The sequence below is a fragment of the Vipera berus genome, assembly GCF_964194415.1.
Source record: "Vipera berus genome assembly, chromosome: W".
NCBI lineage: Eukaryota > Metazoa > Chordata > Lepidosauria > Squamata > Viperidae > Vipera > Vipera berus.
Genome location: NC_138210.1, coordinates 7,513,875 through 7,527,431, shown reverse-complemented (window position 1 = coordinate 7,527,431; position 13,557 = coordinate 7,513,875). Strand labels below are relative to the sequence as shown.

The following is a 13,557-nucleotide window of genomic DNA, read 5'->3' as shown; positions in this document are numbered from 1 at the left end:
ATCCTTTAATTGTAACTTATTCTTACCTATGGTAATTTTTCCTTGCATTTTCTCTAAAATAAAGCGAGCTTGATTGTTAAGCTTTGTAGATTCTGCCCCTAACATTCCTACAAGACACTCCTTGCGCAAACTGTAATAATTTAAACGTAAGTCAAAAAATTCTTTTAGGATATCTTGCACAGTTTCATATTTCTTCAGACACCCCATATGATCAAATAGTACCTGTACAAATGTAAAAACAAATCTGATTAAAAATTATTTCCATTATACCACATTGTTAAATAAATGCTATTATTTTTAGAGGAAAAGTATCATTTCTCATGTTTGAATTCAAAATTCAGATTTCACTTGGTTTACCTGAAGACGACAAAGCTGTTTTTGGTAATTAATAAGCATGTGTTTCTCTTTGTTAAATATATCTGAAGGTTTTTCATTTTGTTTCTTCCAAAATATCAAATGTTAAATTAAAGCCAATGAAGCATCTGATTTAACTTACAACTAGTCATTTTGTTTGTATATAGTGTGACAGTGTTATTGCTCATGGCCAGCATGTGCACAGATGGACTGGGGGAGGATGTGCAGGTGGTAGATTTACCCTAGTGACTTGCTACCTTCTCTGCAGGCTTCAACACTGACTTTCTGAGGCAGCCAACAGGGAAATTTGCAAATGATGATCATGTGATGAGGCCTAAGTGCAAACTGGTTACAAAGTGCCCAGATCACAATCATGTGGCCATAGGGGTGCTAGGATGGCTGGAACTCCGAGGACCAGTCATAATCACCATTCATCCAGTGCCATAATAATTTCAAATGGACACTGAATGAATGGTTGTAGGTCAGGGGTGTCAAATTCACAACATCATGTGACGTGTCGCGACATATCGTGACTTTTTTGCCTTTGCTGGCAATGGGGTGGGCACGGTTTCGCTATGATGCATCTGGCCCGTGGGCCAGCAGTTTGACAACCCTGTTGTAGGTAGAAGACTACCTGTAGTGCAAAAAGCCAGTAAGTATCCATCTCTCAATAATGTCTTTACACAACTTGGGCAAAAGTTCAATCAATCAATTTTATTTTAGCCATAGACCAGCATAGAACATAATAACATAACAATTATGCTAAAATAGAAAAAAAGTCATATTGATGGAATAAGGTAAAAGTAAAATTACAGAGTACAGGTTTAAAATGCAAAACAACCCTATGAAATTACAATTACTTTTACAATGAATAATGTTAATAACTAGGACAAATAACTATAAAATGACAGTCATGTGAAAAAGAAAGTACACCCTCTTTGAGTTCTATGGTTTCACTTATCAGGACATAGTAAAAAGCACCTGGTACTTAGCAGTTCTTAAAAGTAGGTAAATACTACCTCAGATGAACAACAATACATGACATATTACACCATGTCATCATCATGGAGAAGCCATGTGTGAAAAACTAAGTGGACCCTTACTGCTTCCATAGGTATGAAAAGGCTAAGTAATAATAATAATAATAAAGTTGGAAGGGACCTTGGAGGTCATCTAGTCCAACCCCCTTCTCAGGCAGGAAACCTTATACCATTTCAGGCAAATGGCTGTCCAGTCTCTTCTTAAAAACCTCCAGTGTTGGAGCATTCACCACCTCTGGAGGCAGGTTGTTCCACTGGTTAATTGTTCTAACTGTCAGGAAGTTTCTCCTTAGTTCTAGGTTGCTTCTCTCCTTGGCTAGTTTCCATCCGTTGCTTCTTGTCCTGCTTTCAGGTGCTTTGGAGAATAGCTTGACTCCCTCTTCTTTGTGGTAGCCCCTGAGATATTGGAACACTGCTATCATGTCACCCCTCACCCTTCTCTTCATTAAACTACACATACCCAATTCCAGCAACCGTTCCCTATATGTTTTAGCCTCCAGCCCCCTAATCATCTTTGTTGCTCTTCTCTGTACCCTTTCTAGAGTCTCGACATCTTTTTTACATCGTGGTGACCAAAACTGGATGCAGTATTCCAGGTGTGGCCTTACCAAAGCATTGTAAAGTGGTATTAGTACTTCACTTGATCTTGATTCTATCCCTCTGTTAATGCAGCCTAGCACTGTGTTGGCTTTTTGGCAGCTGCAGCACACTGCTGGCTCATATTGAAGTGATTGTCTACTAAGACTCCGAGATCCCTCTCACAGTTACTACTATTGAGCAAGGTACCACCTATACTATACCTATGCATTTGATTTTTCCTGCCTAAATGTAGAACCTTACTTTTTTCACCATTGAATTTCATTTTGTTAGATAGTGCCCAGTGTTCGAGTCTGTCCAGATCCTTCTGTATCTTAAGCCTATCTTCTGGAGTATTGGCTATTCCTGCCAGCTTGGTGTCGTCTGCAAATTTGATGAGTTCCCCATCTATCCCCTCATCCAAATCGTTAATGAAGATATTGAAGAGCACTGGGCCCAGAACAGAGCCCTGGGGCACCCCACTACACACTTCCTTCCATGTAGATGCAGTTCCATTGAGGACCACACGCTGAGTACGGCCTGTCAGCCAGCTACGAATCCATCTGGTGGTAATGCTATCTAACCCACATTTTTCTATCTTATCAAGTAGTAGGTTGTGATCTACTTTATCAAATGCCTTACTGAAGTCCAAGTAAATTATATCTACAGCATTCCTCTGGTCCACTAGTTTTGTCACTTGGTCAAAGAATGTAATAAGATTTGTCTGGCATGATCTGTTTTTGACAAACCCATGTTGACTTTGATAATAATAATAATAATAATTTTATTTGTATACCGCCCTTCTCCCGAAGGACTCAGGGCGGTGAACAGGGCAAACAGACGGCGGGGAAACTACCCTCACTCAAAGACGCAGATATAACCGCCTTGAACCAGCCTCGTGTCCCCTCCTGAGCCGCATAAACCAGCCAGGAAGGGCATGGGTCCAATAAACATGTGGTGGAGCTCAGCCTCCCCATAATCCTGTCCACTTCCTCCGGAGTCACAGAATCAAACTCCTCCCAGGTAATATCGACAAGACCTGATCGTCAGACTCTGCCCAGTCAGAGTCCAGACCGGTCCGAATCCGAGCGATTTTGTCCAACAGATGTTGGTTAAACTCCTCGGCACGACCCTGCAAGGGTTCCTCCCTCACCTCCTGATTAAGGAGGGAGCGGGTCACCCTAAACAGGGCGGCCGGGTGATTATCTGCGGACGCGATAAGGGTAGCGAAGTGATTAGACCTCGCCGCTCTTATCGCTGCGAGATAAGACCCAATATAGGTTCTTAGTCGCAATCGGTCGGATTCGGATCGGCTGGATCTCCAACAGCTCTCTAGGCCCCGTCTCCGACGCTTCATCTCCCGGAGCTCCACGGAAAACCATGGAGCCCGCTGGGATCTGCAGCGGGTCAGGGGCCGCAAGGGTACAACTCGGTCAAGTGCCTCCGTGGCTGCCCTTTCCCAGGCTTCCACTAAGGCATCCGCCGAGTTGTGAGCAAAGGGGGCAGGTGGGGACCCCAGCGCTGCCTGGAACCTCTCAGGGTCCATTAAGCGCCTGGGGCGGAACCATCTAGTTGGTTCCACACACCCACGGCGGGGAGTGGCAAAACGGAAGACCAACCGCAGGAGATGATGATCGGTCCATGACAGGGGTGTAACAATTGGGGAGCCCCCACCAAGATCATCTAACCACCGTCCAGATAGAAAAACCAAGTCAAGGGTGTGGCCTCCCACATGAGTCGGTCCATGAATTACTTGCGTCAGGTCCATGGCCGTCATGGAAGCCATGAACTCCCGAGCTAACTCAGATGATCCTCCCAGGGATGGTAGATTGAAGTCACCCAAAACTATAAGTTTGGGGAACTCAATCACCAACCCCGAGAGGATGTCAAGAAGCTCAGGCAGGGCTGCTGCTGCGCGACTAGGCGAAAGGTACACCAGCAGCAAGCCCAACTGCGCCCTAGGACCACATCTCAGGAGGAGAGACTCACACCCGACTATCTGGAGAACGGTGGCCTCCTGCGGACACAAGGTCTCCCTCATAACTACCGCCACTTCCCCGCCCCTACCCTGAGCCCGAGGCCGGTGTAGCACCCGGAAACCTGGTGGGCAAAGATCAACCAGAGGGATACCACCCTCTGGGCCCAGCCAAGTTTCCGTGATGCAAGCCAGGTCCGCATGCTCACCCTCAACCAGATCCCGGACGAGAGGAGCCTTATTAACAACGGACCTGGCGTTCAAGTACACCAGCCGGAGCTCAGGTGGCTGCACATCCTCGCTCCCGGGACCTCAGGGCGAAAGCAGAGGGTCGGAGCGCCTCACCGCTTGTAAATAGCGGAGATGCCCTCCCGGATGTCGATACGGCCCTCTGTTCGTACACCTGCTGCCATTCCCTAACGTCGTGGGAATAGGTAATCCCACGACCCGCTCCAGAGCTCCGGAGGCAACCGACCCCCGCTCCCCCCCTACGCGATCAATCCTGGACCTGGCCTGAACAACGGTTGATGGACTACCCCCCATTTCCAAACAACCACGAAAGATTCCCACCCCCCTCCCTAACCCCACAAAAAATTTGACTAAAAAACTAACCAGGGGCCTCTTACTAAATTTGTACCGGAGGCCCCTGCCCCTGCCCAGCCATCTCTCAGGGTCCCAACAATCGGGCCCTTCATCAAGATTAGAAGTGGAAAGAAAGGCGGGTCGCACCCAGGAAGGGGGGGCACCCCTGAGGGCGAACAAGTGTTGGAGCATTCACCACTTCTGGAGGCAGGTTGTTCCACTGGTTAATTGTTCTAACTGTCAGGAAGTTTCTCCTTAGTTCTAGGTTGCTTCTCTCCTTGATTAGTTTGCATCCATTACTTCTTGTCCTGCTTTCAGGTGATTTGGAGAATAGCTTGACTCCCTCTTCTTTGGGGCAGCCCCTGATTCCAGCAACCATTCCCTATTTTCCTAATTCACTTTTTCACTTTTCCTAATTCACTCTAAAGCTTTCCCTGCGCAGAGCCTTAAGTAACACAAGCTGCCTGCAATTAGTGCAGGTTCGCATCCCACCAGGCTCAAGGTTGACTCAGCTTTCCATCCTTCCAAGGTAGGTAAAATGAGGACCCAGATTGTTGGGGGCAATAAGCTGACTTTGTAATAATGCTGCTTGGGGGGGGGGTGAAAGCCCTAATAAACAGGCATATACACAGAATGAAGGCTATTGCTAAGCACATTGATTTGTGCTTTAAATTGTAAGCCACCCTGAGTCTTCGGAGAAGGGCAGGATATAAATGGGATTTAAAAAAAAAAAAGACCAAATGGGAGATCCGCTCCAGGTTTTCCAGCCAGCCCGCCCAGTTCCTGAGTCAAATGTGTCCTTAGAGCTAAGCCGCTGCTCTGGCTGCTGCCTTCCCCACCTGCCTTTCAAGTTGGGATATACTACAGCTGCTCTTCAAGAAAAGACGCCCAGACCCCAGCCTGTAAAAAATCACAGACTGCAGCTTCTTCTCCAATTGGTCCCGCTTTCCCTGCGCAGACTAAATGGGAGATCCGCTCCAGGTTTTCCAGCCAGCCCTGTCCCTAAATTTTCAGCACCCGGCGTATAAGACAACCCTTGACTTTTGAGAAGATTTTCCTGGGTTAAAAAGTAGTCTTATATGCCGGAAACTACGGTAGCAAAATCCCGGCTGCTAATGGTCTTCTCCGTGGGAGGAGAGGGTCAGGCAATAAGTGGGCAAACAGGGGAAGAAACCAAAATCCCCGCCGATCTTCTGCTAGGCCGCAAATTCCATTCCACCGGTCTCCCAGGGTATGAGCGACATAGAAATAGTCTGTATCGCCTAACCGTCCGCAACACAGACTGGCCACACTCCGCCACTGGGCCGCAGGTCTCCACGTCTGAGCGGCCACAGCACTCCAGCTCACCTCCACACCAGCCGCTCCAGACGCCGCCGCAATTCTTCCGCCGCTCCACCATTCCAGGCGTTGTTCCCAGCTGCAACTCCATGGGCCCCCAAACATCAACTGGTTGGGGCCTTCCAGAGCGCGGCCTTCCAGAGCGCGGCTCCTCCAGTCCTTCTAGACTCTTCCAGGCCCCGCCGGGCTCCATCGGCACCAATAAGCTGCTGATAGGTGCCACACAGAGCGCAGCTCTTCCGGGCTCCTCCGGTCCGACCAAACTCTGCTGGGCTTCACCGGGCTTCACTGGGCTTCACCGGCTCACCCGAAGCCCCTCCGAGGGCTGCCACCGCCGCTGAGGACGCCGAGCCTCCTGGAGCAAACGGAGCAAACAAAGGACCGGAGCGAACGGAGGGCCGCGCCGCCGCCAGAACCGCTGCCACTGCCGGAGAAACACCGCCGCCGAGAACGGCACCTCCACCAAGAACGCCGCCGCCGAAAACGGTCCGAAAACGGCTCGAAAACGCTGCCACCGCCAAAAACGGCCCGAAAACGGCCCAAGAACGACGACGCCGAAAACGGCCTGAAAACAGTCGCCGCCGCCAAGAACGGCAAACCGACAGCCGACAGCCCCGTTGTCTGCCGCTCCTAACCCCCAACACAGAGGGCACAAAGGGCACCTCTGAGGGGCTCCTAGGGGACGCCTAACAGCTGGAGCTCTCAGAGCTCAGCCTAGCACGTCCGCCATCTTGGGCATTCAAGCTCCTAGAGTGATGACTTTGTTTGCATCAAGGTGTTCGCTGATTTGTTGTTTGATTATCTTTTCCAGAATCTTCCCAGGTATTGAGGTCAGGCTGATAGGTCTGTAGTTTCCTGGATCTATTTTTTTCCCTTTTTTGAAGATGGGAACTACATCAGGTGCTGCTAATCAAGTGCCCTTGATCAACTGATCATCAGGAAGTGTGACTACCTGTATAAAAGCTGAAGTTTTAGGAGTTTGCTGGTCTCCAGCATTCAGGTGTGTGTTAACACAATGCCAAAGGGTAAAGACATCAGCAGTGACCTTAAGAGAAGCAAATTGTTGCTGCCCATCAATGTGGGAAGGGTTATAAGGCCATTTACAAACAATTTAAAGTCAATTATTCTACAGTGAGGAAGATTATTCACAAGTGGAAAACATACAAGACAGTTGCCAATCTTCTCAGGAGTGGACGTCCCAGCAAATTCACCCCAAGGTTAGGCCATGCAATGCTCACGAGAAATTGCAAAAAATCCAAGAGTTACATATCAGACTCTACAGGTCTCACTTGGCATGATAAATGCTGAAGTTCATGACAGTACAATTAGAAAAAGTCTGAACAAGTTGGTTTGTTTGGAATGGTTGCCAGGAGAAAGCCTCTTCTCTCTAAAAAGAACATGGCAGCAGCGCTTAGGTTTGCAAAGTTGCATCTGAACAAATCACAAGACTTCTAGAGAACATTGTCCTTTGGACAGATGAGACCAAACTGGAGATGTTTGGTCATAATGCAGTGTCATGTTTGGCAAAAACCAAATACAGCATATCAGCACAAACATCTCATACCAACCATCAAGCACAGTAGTGGAGGGGTGATGATTTGGACTTGTTTTGCAGGCACAGGACCTGGGTACCTTGCAGTCATTGAGTCAACCATGAAGTCCTCTGTATACCAAAGTATTCTAGAGCCAAATGTGAGGCCATCTGTCTGACAGCTAAAGCTTGGCCGACATTGGGTCAAGCAACAGGACAATAATCCCAAGCACACCAGCAAATCTACAACAGAATGACTGAAAAAGAAAAGAATCAAGGTGTTGCAATGGCCCAGTCAAATTCCAGACCTCAACCTGATTGAAATGCTGTGGGCAGGACCTCAAGAGCGCTGTGTATAAACAAATGCTCACAAACCTTAATGAACTGAAGCAATGTTGTAAAGACAAGTGGGCCAAAATTCCTCCACAATGATGTGAGAGACTGATAGTTCGCAGATGATATAACAGTAGTGGGCCTTATTCATGATGACAATGAGGGCGCTTACTGCAAAGAGGTTGAGGGGTTGGAGAACTGGTGTAAGGAAAACAGCCTAGTTTTAAATACCAGAAAAACCAAAGAAATCATTGCCGATTTCGGAAAAGGCAGGCACAGCCACACTTCTCTGTGCATTAATGGTTCCCCTGTGGAGATGGTTACCAGCATCAAATTCCTGGGTGTGCAGCTAACAAGTAGGCTGGCTTGGTCACTCAACAGCGAGACACTAGTGAAGCGGGCACAGCAGCGCCTGCATTTTCTGCGTCGCATGAGAAAAGCACATCTTCCTTCTCCTATCCTTACCACTTTCTACAGGGGGACGATCGAGAGCATCCTGTCATACAGCATCACAGTCTGGTTTGGAAGCATCACTGCTTCAGACAGGAAGGTGTTGCAGAGTGTGTTGAGGATGGCCGAAAAGATCATTAGCAGTTCCCTCCCTCCCATCCAGGACATAGCACAGAAGCGTTGCTTAAGCAGGGTCCGCAAGATTGTCTGGGACACTACACATCCTCTTCACGACCTGTATTCCTTGTTACCTTCTGGGAAGAGGCTTCATGGTATCCGTAGCAGAACATCCAGATTCAGCCATAGTTTCATTCCAAACAGAAATTAACCTTGTGAACTCTCAAGCTTCCTCCTTCTGTTTTATATATTCAAGATGGACAGTGTTTAATATTTGTTATGTATATGTAGGGGTGTGGGTCTATACATATGTTGTATATAGTATGTTAGGTGTGTGTCATGTATGTGTTCAAGAGCAGGCAACTAAATTTCATTTTTGATGTGTGCCATTGTGCCCACAGTAAAAAAAAATGACAATAAAGGTTATCTTATCTTAAAGTCATACAGAAAACGCTAATTCAATTTACTGCTGCTAAAGGTGATTCTACAAGCTATTGAATAATAAGGTGTACTTTTTCACACATGGCTTCTCCATTTTGGCTTTCTTTTTGTAAAATAAATGATGACATGGTGTAGTTGTTGATCATCTGAGTTTGTATTTACCTACTTTTAAGAACTACTAAGGACCAGATGTTTTTACTAGGTCCTGATACATAAAACCATAGAACTCAGAGGGTGTACTTTCTTTTTCACATGACTGTATAGGCCAGTCTCAAGGAGGTTTTATTTTAAAATACCTTGAAAAGGAATTCCCAGCATCATTCTAAATGAATAGTTACCAGAGACTGGATGATCTAAAGTAGATAGCAAAAATAGGAATGAATCCAGACAAGCTAAGGGGGCTCCTTCTAGTCAGTTGAAGGAGTAGACTGGGGGCTGTAATTCAATCTGTTCTGGAAGGGACTACACTCCCTGACCATATGATTCTGCTTTACTTTTAAAAGTTGGGGATGATTGGGAGTGTATTGTGTTCAATACATGAGCTGCATTAACAGTCATCTAAAAACAGATATAGGGACGCGGTGGCTCAGTGGGTTAGGACGCTGAGCTTGTCGATCGGAAGGTCGGCAGTTTGGCGGGTCGAATCCCGAGTGCCGCGTAGCAGAGTGAGCGCCTGTTACTCGTCCCAGCTTCTGCCCACCTAGCAGTTCGAAAGCATGTAAAAATGCAAGTAGAAAAATAGGGACCACTACGGTGGGAAGGTAACAGCGTTCCGTGCGCCTTTGGCGTCTAGTCATGCCGGCCACATGACCACGGAGATGTCCTCGGACAAGCGCTGTCTCTTCGGCTATGAAACGGAGATGAGCACCGGCCCCTAGAGTCGGAAACGACTAGCACACATGTGCGGGGGAACCTTTACCTTTACCTAAAAACAGTTATTCCTGCCCTGGTTACATTACATTTATGCAGGACAACATCTTCTGTGTAGGACTACTTTTGAAGAGTAACAGTAGAACTATTCCTAAGGTATTTTTACTATTCCTCAAGGGTTTTAGGACCATGTGTACCTATTAAGGTCTATAAATTATTATACCGGTAGTCCATATTTAATGTCCACTTGTTCAGTGACTGTTCAAAGTTACAATGGCATTGAATGAGCACTTACAAGGAGTTCTCAAAGTTGTGGCCTTCACAGTGTTCCTGTGGTCACGTGATTGCAATTTGGGCGCTCAGCAATGAAGCCAATGTAGAAGCCAGCAAGAGGTAGAACATGGCAATCATGGGAAACCTTAACATGGAATTTGCCTAATGATTGCAGCTGTGACTCCTCAAACTGCCATCATAAATTGGCAGTCACATGATGTTGAGTCTTATGACATTGTTTAGAAACAGAGTTTCCAGTCCCAATTACCATCAGTAAGCGAGGACTACCTACAGGTGAAACTCGAAAAATTAGAATATCGTGCAAAAGTTCATTTATTTCAGTAATGCAACTTAAAAGGGGAAACTAACATATGAGATAGACTCATTACATGCAAAGCAAGATAGTTCAAGCCGTGATTTGTCATAATTGTGATGATTATGGCTTACAGCTCATGAAAACCCCAAATCCACAATCTCAGAAAATTAGAATATTGTGAAAAGGTGCAATATTCTAGGCTCAAAGTGTCCCACTCTAATCAGCTAATTAAGCCATAACACCTGCAAAGGGTTCCTGAGCCTTTAAATGGTCTCTCAGTCTGGTTCAGTAGGAATCACAATCATGGGGAAGACTGCTGACCTGACAGTTGTGCAGAAAACCATCATTGACACCCTCCATAAGGAGGGAAAGCCTCAAAAGGTAATTGCAAAAGAAGTTGGATGTTCCCAAAGTGCTGTATCAAAGCACATTAATAGAAAGTTATGTGGAAGGGAAAAGTGTGGAAGAAAAAGGTGCACAAGCAGCAGGGATGACCGCAGCCTGGAGAGGATTGTCAGGAAAAGGCCATTCAAAAGTGTTGGGGACTTTCACAAGGAGTGGACTGAGGCTGGAGTCAGTGCATCAAGGGCCACCACACACAGACGGATCCTGGACATGGGCTTCAAATGTCGTATTCCTCTTGTCAAGCCGCTCCTGAACAACAAACAAGGTCAGAAGCGTCTTACCTGGGCTAAAGAAAAACAGACCTGGTCTGTTGCTCAGTGCTCCAAAGTCCTCTTTTCTGATGAGAGCAACGTTTGCATCTCATTTGGAAACCAAGGACCCAGAGTCTGGAGGAAGAACGGAGAGGCACACACTGCAAGATGCTTGAAGTCCAGTGTGAAGTTTCCACTGTCTGTGTTGATTTGGAGAGCCATGTCATCTGCTGGTGTTGGTCCACTGTGCTTCATTAAGTCTAGGGTCATCGCAGCCATCTACCAGGAGATTTTGGAGCACTTCATGCTTCCTTCCACAGATGAGCTTTATGGGGATGCTGACTTCATTTTCCAGCAGGACCTGGCACCTGCCCACACTGCCAAAAGCACCAAAACCTGGTTCAATGACCGTGGGATTACTGTGCTTGATTGGCCAGCAAACCCGCCTGACCTGAACCCCATAGAGAATCTATGGCACATTGCCAAGAGAAAGATGAGAGACATGAGACCGAACAATGCAGAAGAGCTGAAGGCCGCTATTAAAGCATCCTGGTCTTCCATAACACCTCAGCAGTGCCACAGGCTGATAGCTTCCATGCCACGCCGCATTGAGGCAGTAATTGCTGCAAAAGGGGCCCAAACCAAGTACTGAGTACATATGCATGCTTATACTTTTCAGAGGTCCGATATTGTTCTATGTACACTCCTTGTTTTATCAATTGCATGTAATATTCTAATTTTCTGAGATTGTGGATTTGGGGTTTTCATGAGCTGTACGCCATAATCATCACAATTATGACAAATCACGGCTTGAACTATCTTGCTTTGCATGTAATGAGTCTATCTCATATATTAGTTTCCCCTTTTAAGTTGCGTTACTGAAATAAATGAACTTTTACACGATATTCTAATTTTTCGAGTTTCACCTGTATTATATGAGCAAAGAGAAAATACTATATTTTGTATAAAATATATAAAGAGAAACATTAGTCATGTACTATACAGGATATATTATTAGTAGCATAACACTGAAAAAATGATAAACAGATACTGCTTGGAGGTCAATCATAGAGTAAAGTTACCATAGAATTACAAGTTAAACTTGTTTGAAGCTTAAAGACTTTGTGGAGTCCAGCAGCCTCTGCTTGAGCAAGTTTTTCTTCTGTCATTTTTACAACAAATTTCACAGTTGTATCAGTGTGATACTCTTTGTAATCAGAAATTAATGCTGGTGTTTTTTCAGTCCCATTCAACATTGGCTCTAATACTTGTTCTTTGTAAACCTGCAAAAATATTAAAAATAAAAAGAAAATTAAAAGAAAATAGTAGAAATATTTTAAGTCTAAGTTGTATAAAAATATTTACCTGAGTCCATGTTCAAACTGGAAGTTCTGTAATTTCTACTGTGTTCCTATCAATCACAAATATTTCTCCACTCACTATGTAATGATTCTGACCAAGTTCTTGGATTGTTCCTTTAAAGTTTTTGTAGTTTGGAAGCTACAACATTAAAAATGTACATTAATTATATACACCTTAAGAAGACTCAAATATTTTTTACAATTTTAGATAATGAAAATCTTCAGTTAAAATCAATCGGTATTTAAGACTAAAAAAATAATATGGAAATGGCAGTACAGTGAGGGAAAAATGAATGAACCTTTACTGTCAAAGTACAACCATGTATACATTGAGATTGGCTGAGTCTCCCTTCGTGCCCCCCCACCACAACTCACAGTGACAACAAACCCACCATCTTATTACACCATGTGAACTAATTGCACAACACACCGGCCTTGCAAGTCAATCATACATAAAGTTATTTCCCGTTCAGGAGCCTGACAGCCCATGGATAGAAGCTGTTCTTCAGCCTGTTGGTACAGCTGGCTATAAAAAAATTGATCCCCTGCTGATTTTGTACGTTTGCCTACTGACAAAGAAATGATTGGTCTATAATTTTAATGGTAGGTTTATTTTAACAGTGAGAGACAAAATAACAACAAAATAATCCAGAAAAATGCATTTCAAAAAAGTTATAAATTGATTTGCATTTTAATGAGTGAAATAAGTATTTGATCCCCTATCAATCAGCAAGATTTCTGGCTCCCAGGTCTTTTATACAGGTAACAAACTTGGATTAGGAGCACTCTCTTAAAGGGAGTTCTAATCTCAGCTTTTTACCTGTATAAAAGACACCTGTCCACAGAAGCAATCAACCAATCAGATTCCAAACTCTCCACCATGGCCAAGACCAAAGAGCTGTCCAAGGATGTCAGGGACAAGATTGTAGACCTACACAAGGCTGGAATGGGCTACAAGACTATCACCAAGCAGCTTGGTGAGAAGGTGACAACAGTTGGTGCGATTATTCACAAATGGAAGACACACAAAATAACTGTCAATCTCCCTCGGTCTGGTGCTCCATGCAAGATCTCACCTCATGGAGTTTCAATGATCTTGGGCCTGCCATCATCAACGGAGTACATTTAGAGCAAAAGCCCGTTTGAATTTACTGCTCAAACTAAAGAACCATAGTTACCCAGGGTCCCTAGCCCCATTGATTAAGGTTTATAAGGCTAAGGTTACCACAATGCTCTTGTATGGAGCAGAAATTTGGGGTCTTTTCTCAACCACAGTCCTACAACAAACACAGTCCCAGCATTTGAGATGTGTTTTGGGTGTATATCCAAGAACATTTGCTGCAG

The 13,557-nt window shown here is 45.2% G+C and overlaps 1 protein-coding gene across 1 annotated transcript in view; it reads right to left on the bottom strand.

Annotated features, from left to right (window-relative positions):
* Window positions 1-13,557, bottom strand: part of LOC308676842 (DNA topoisomerase 2-beta-like) — a gene marked incomplete at both ends in the record, with an annotated part of 378,437 nt that overhangs the window by 214,479 nt on the left and 150,401 nt on the right. The window contains 4 exon segments of the mRNA XM_081342876.1: window positions 27-222; window positions 11,935-12,135; window positions 12,218-12,229; window positions 12,233-12,352. Coding sequence (XP_081199002.1) covers window positions 27-222; window positions 11,935-12,135; window positions 12,218-12,229; window positions 12,233-12,352 — 529 coding nt within the window.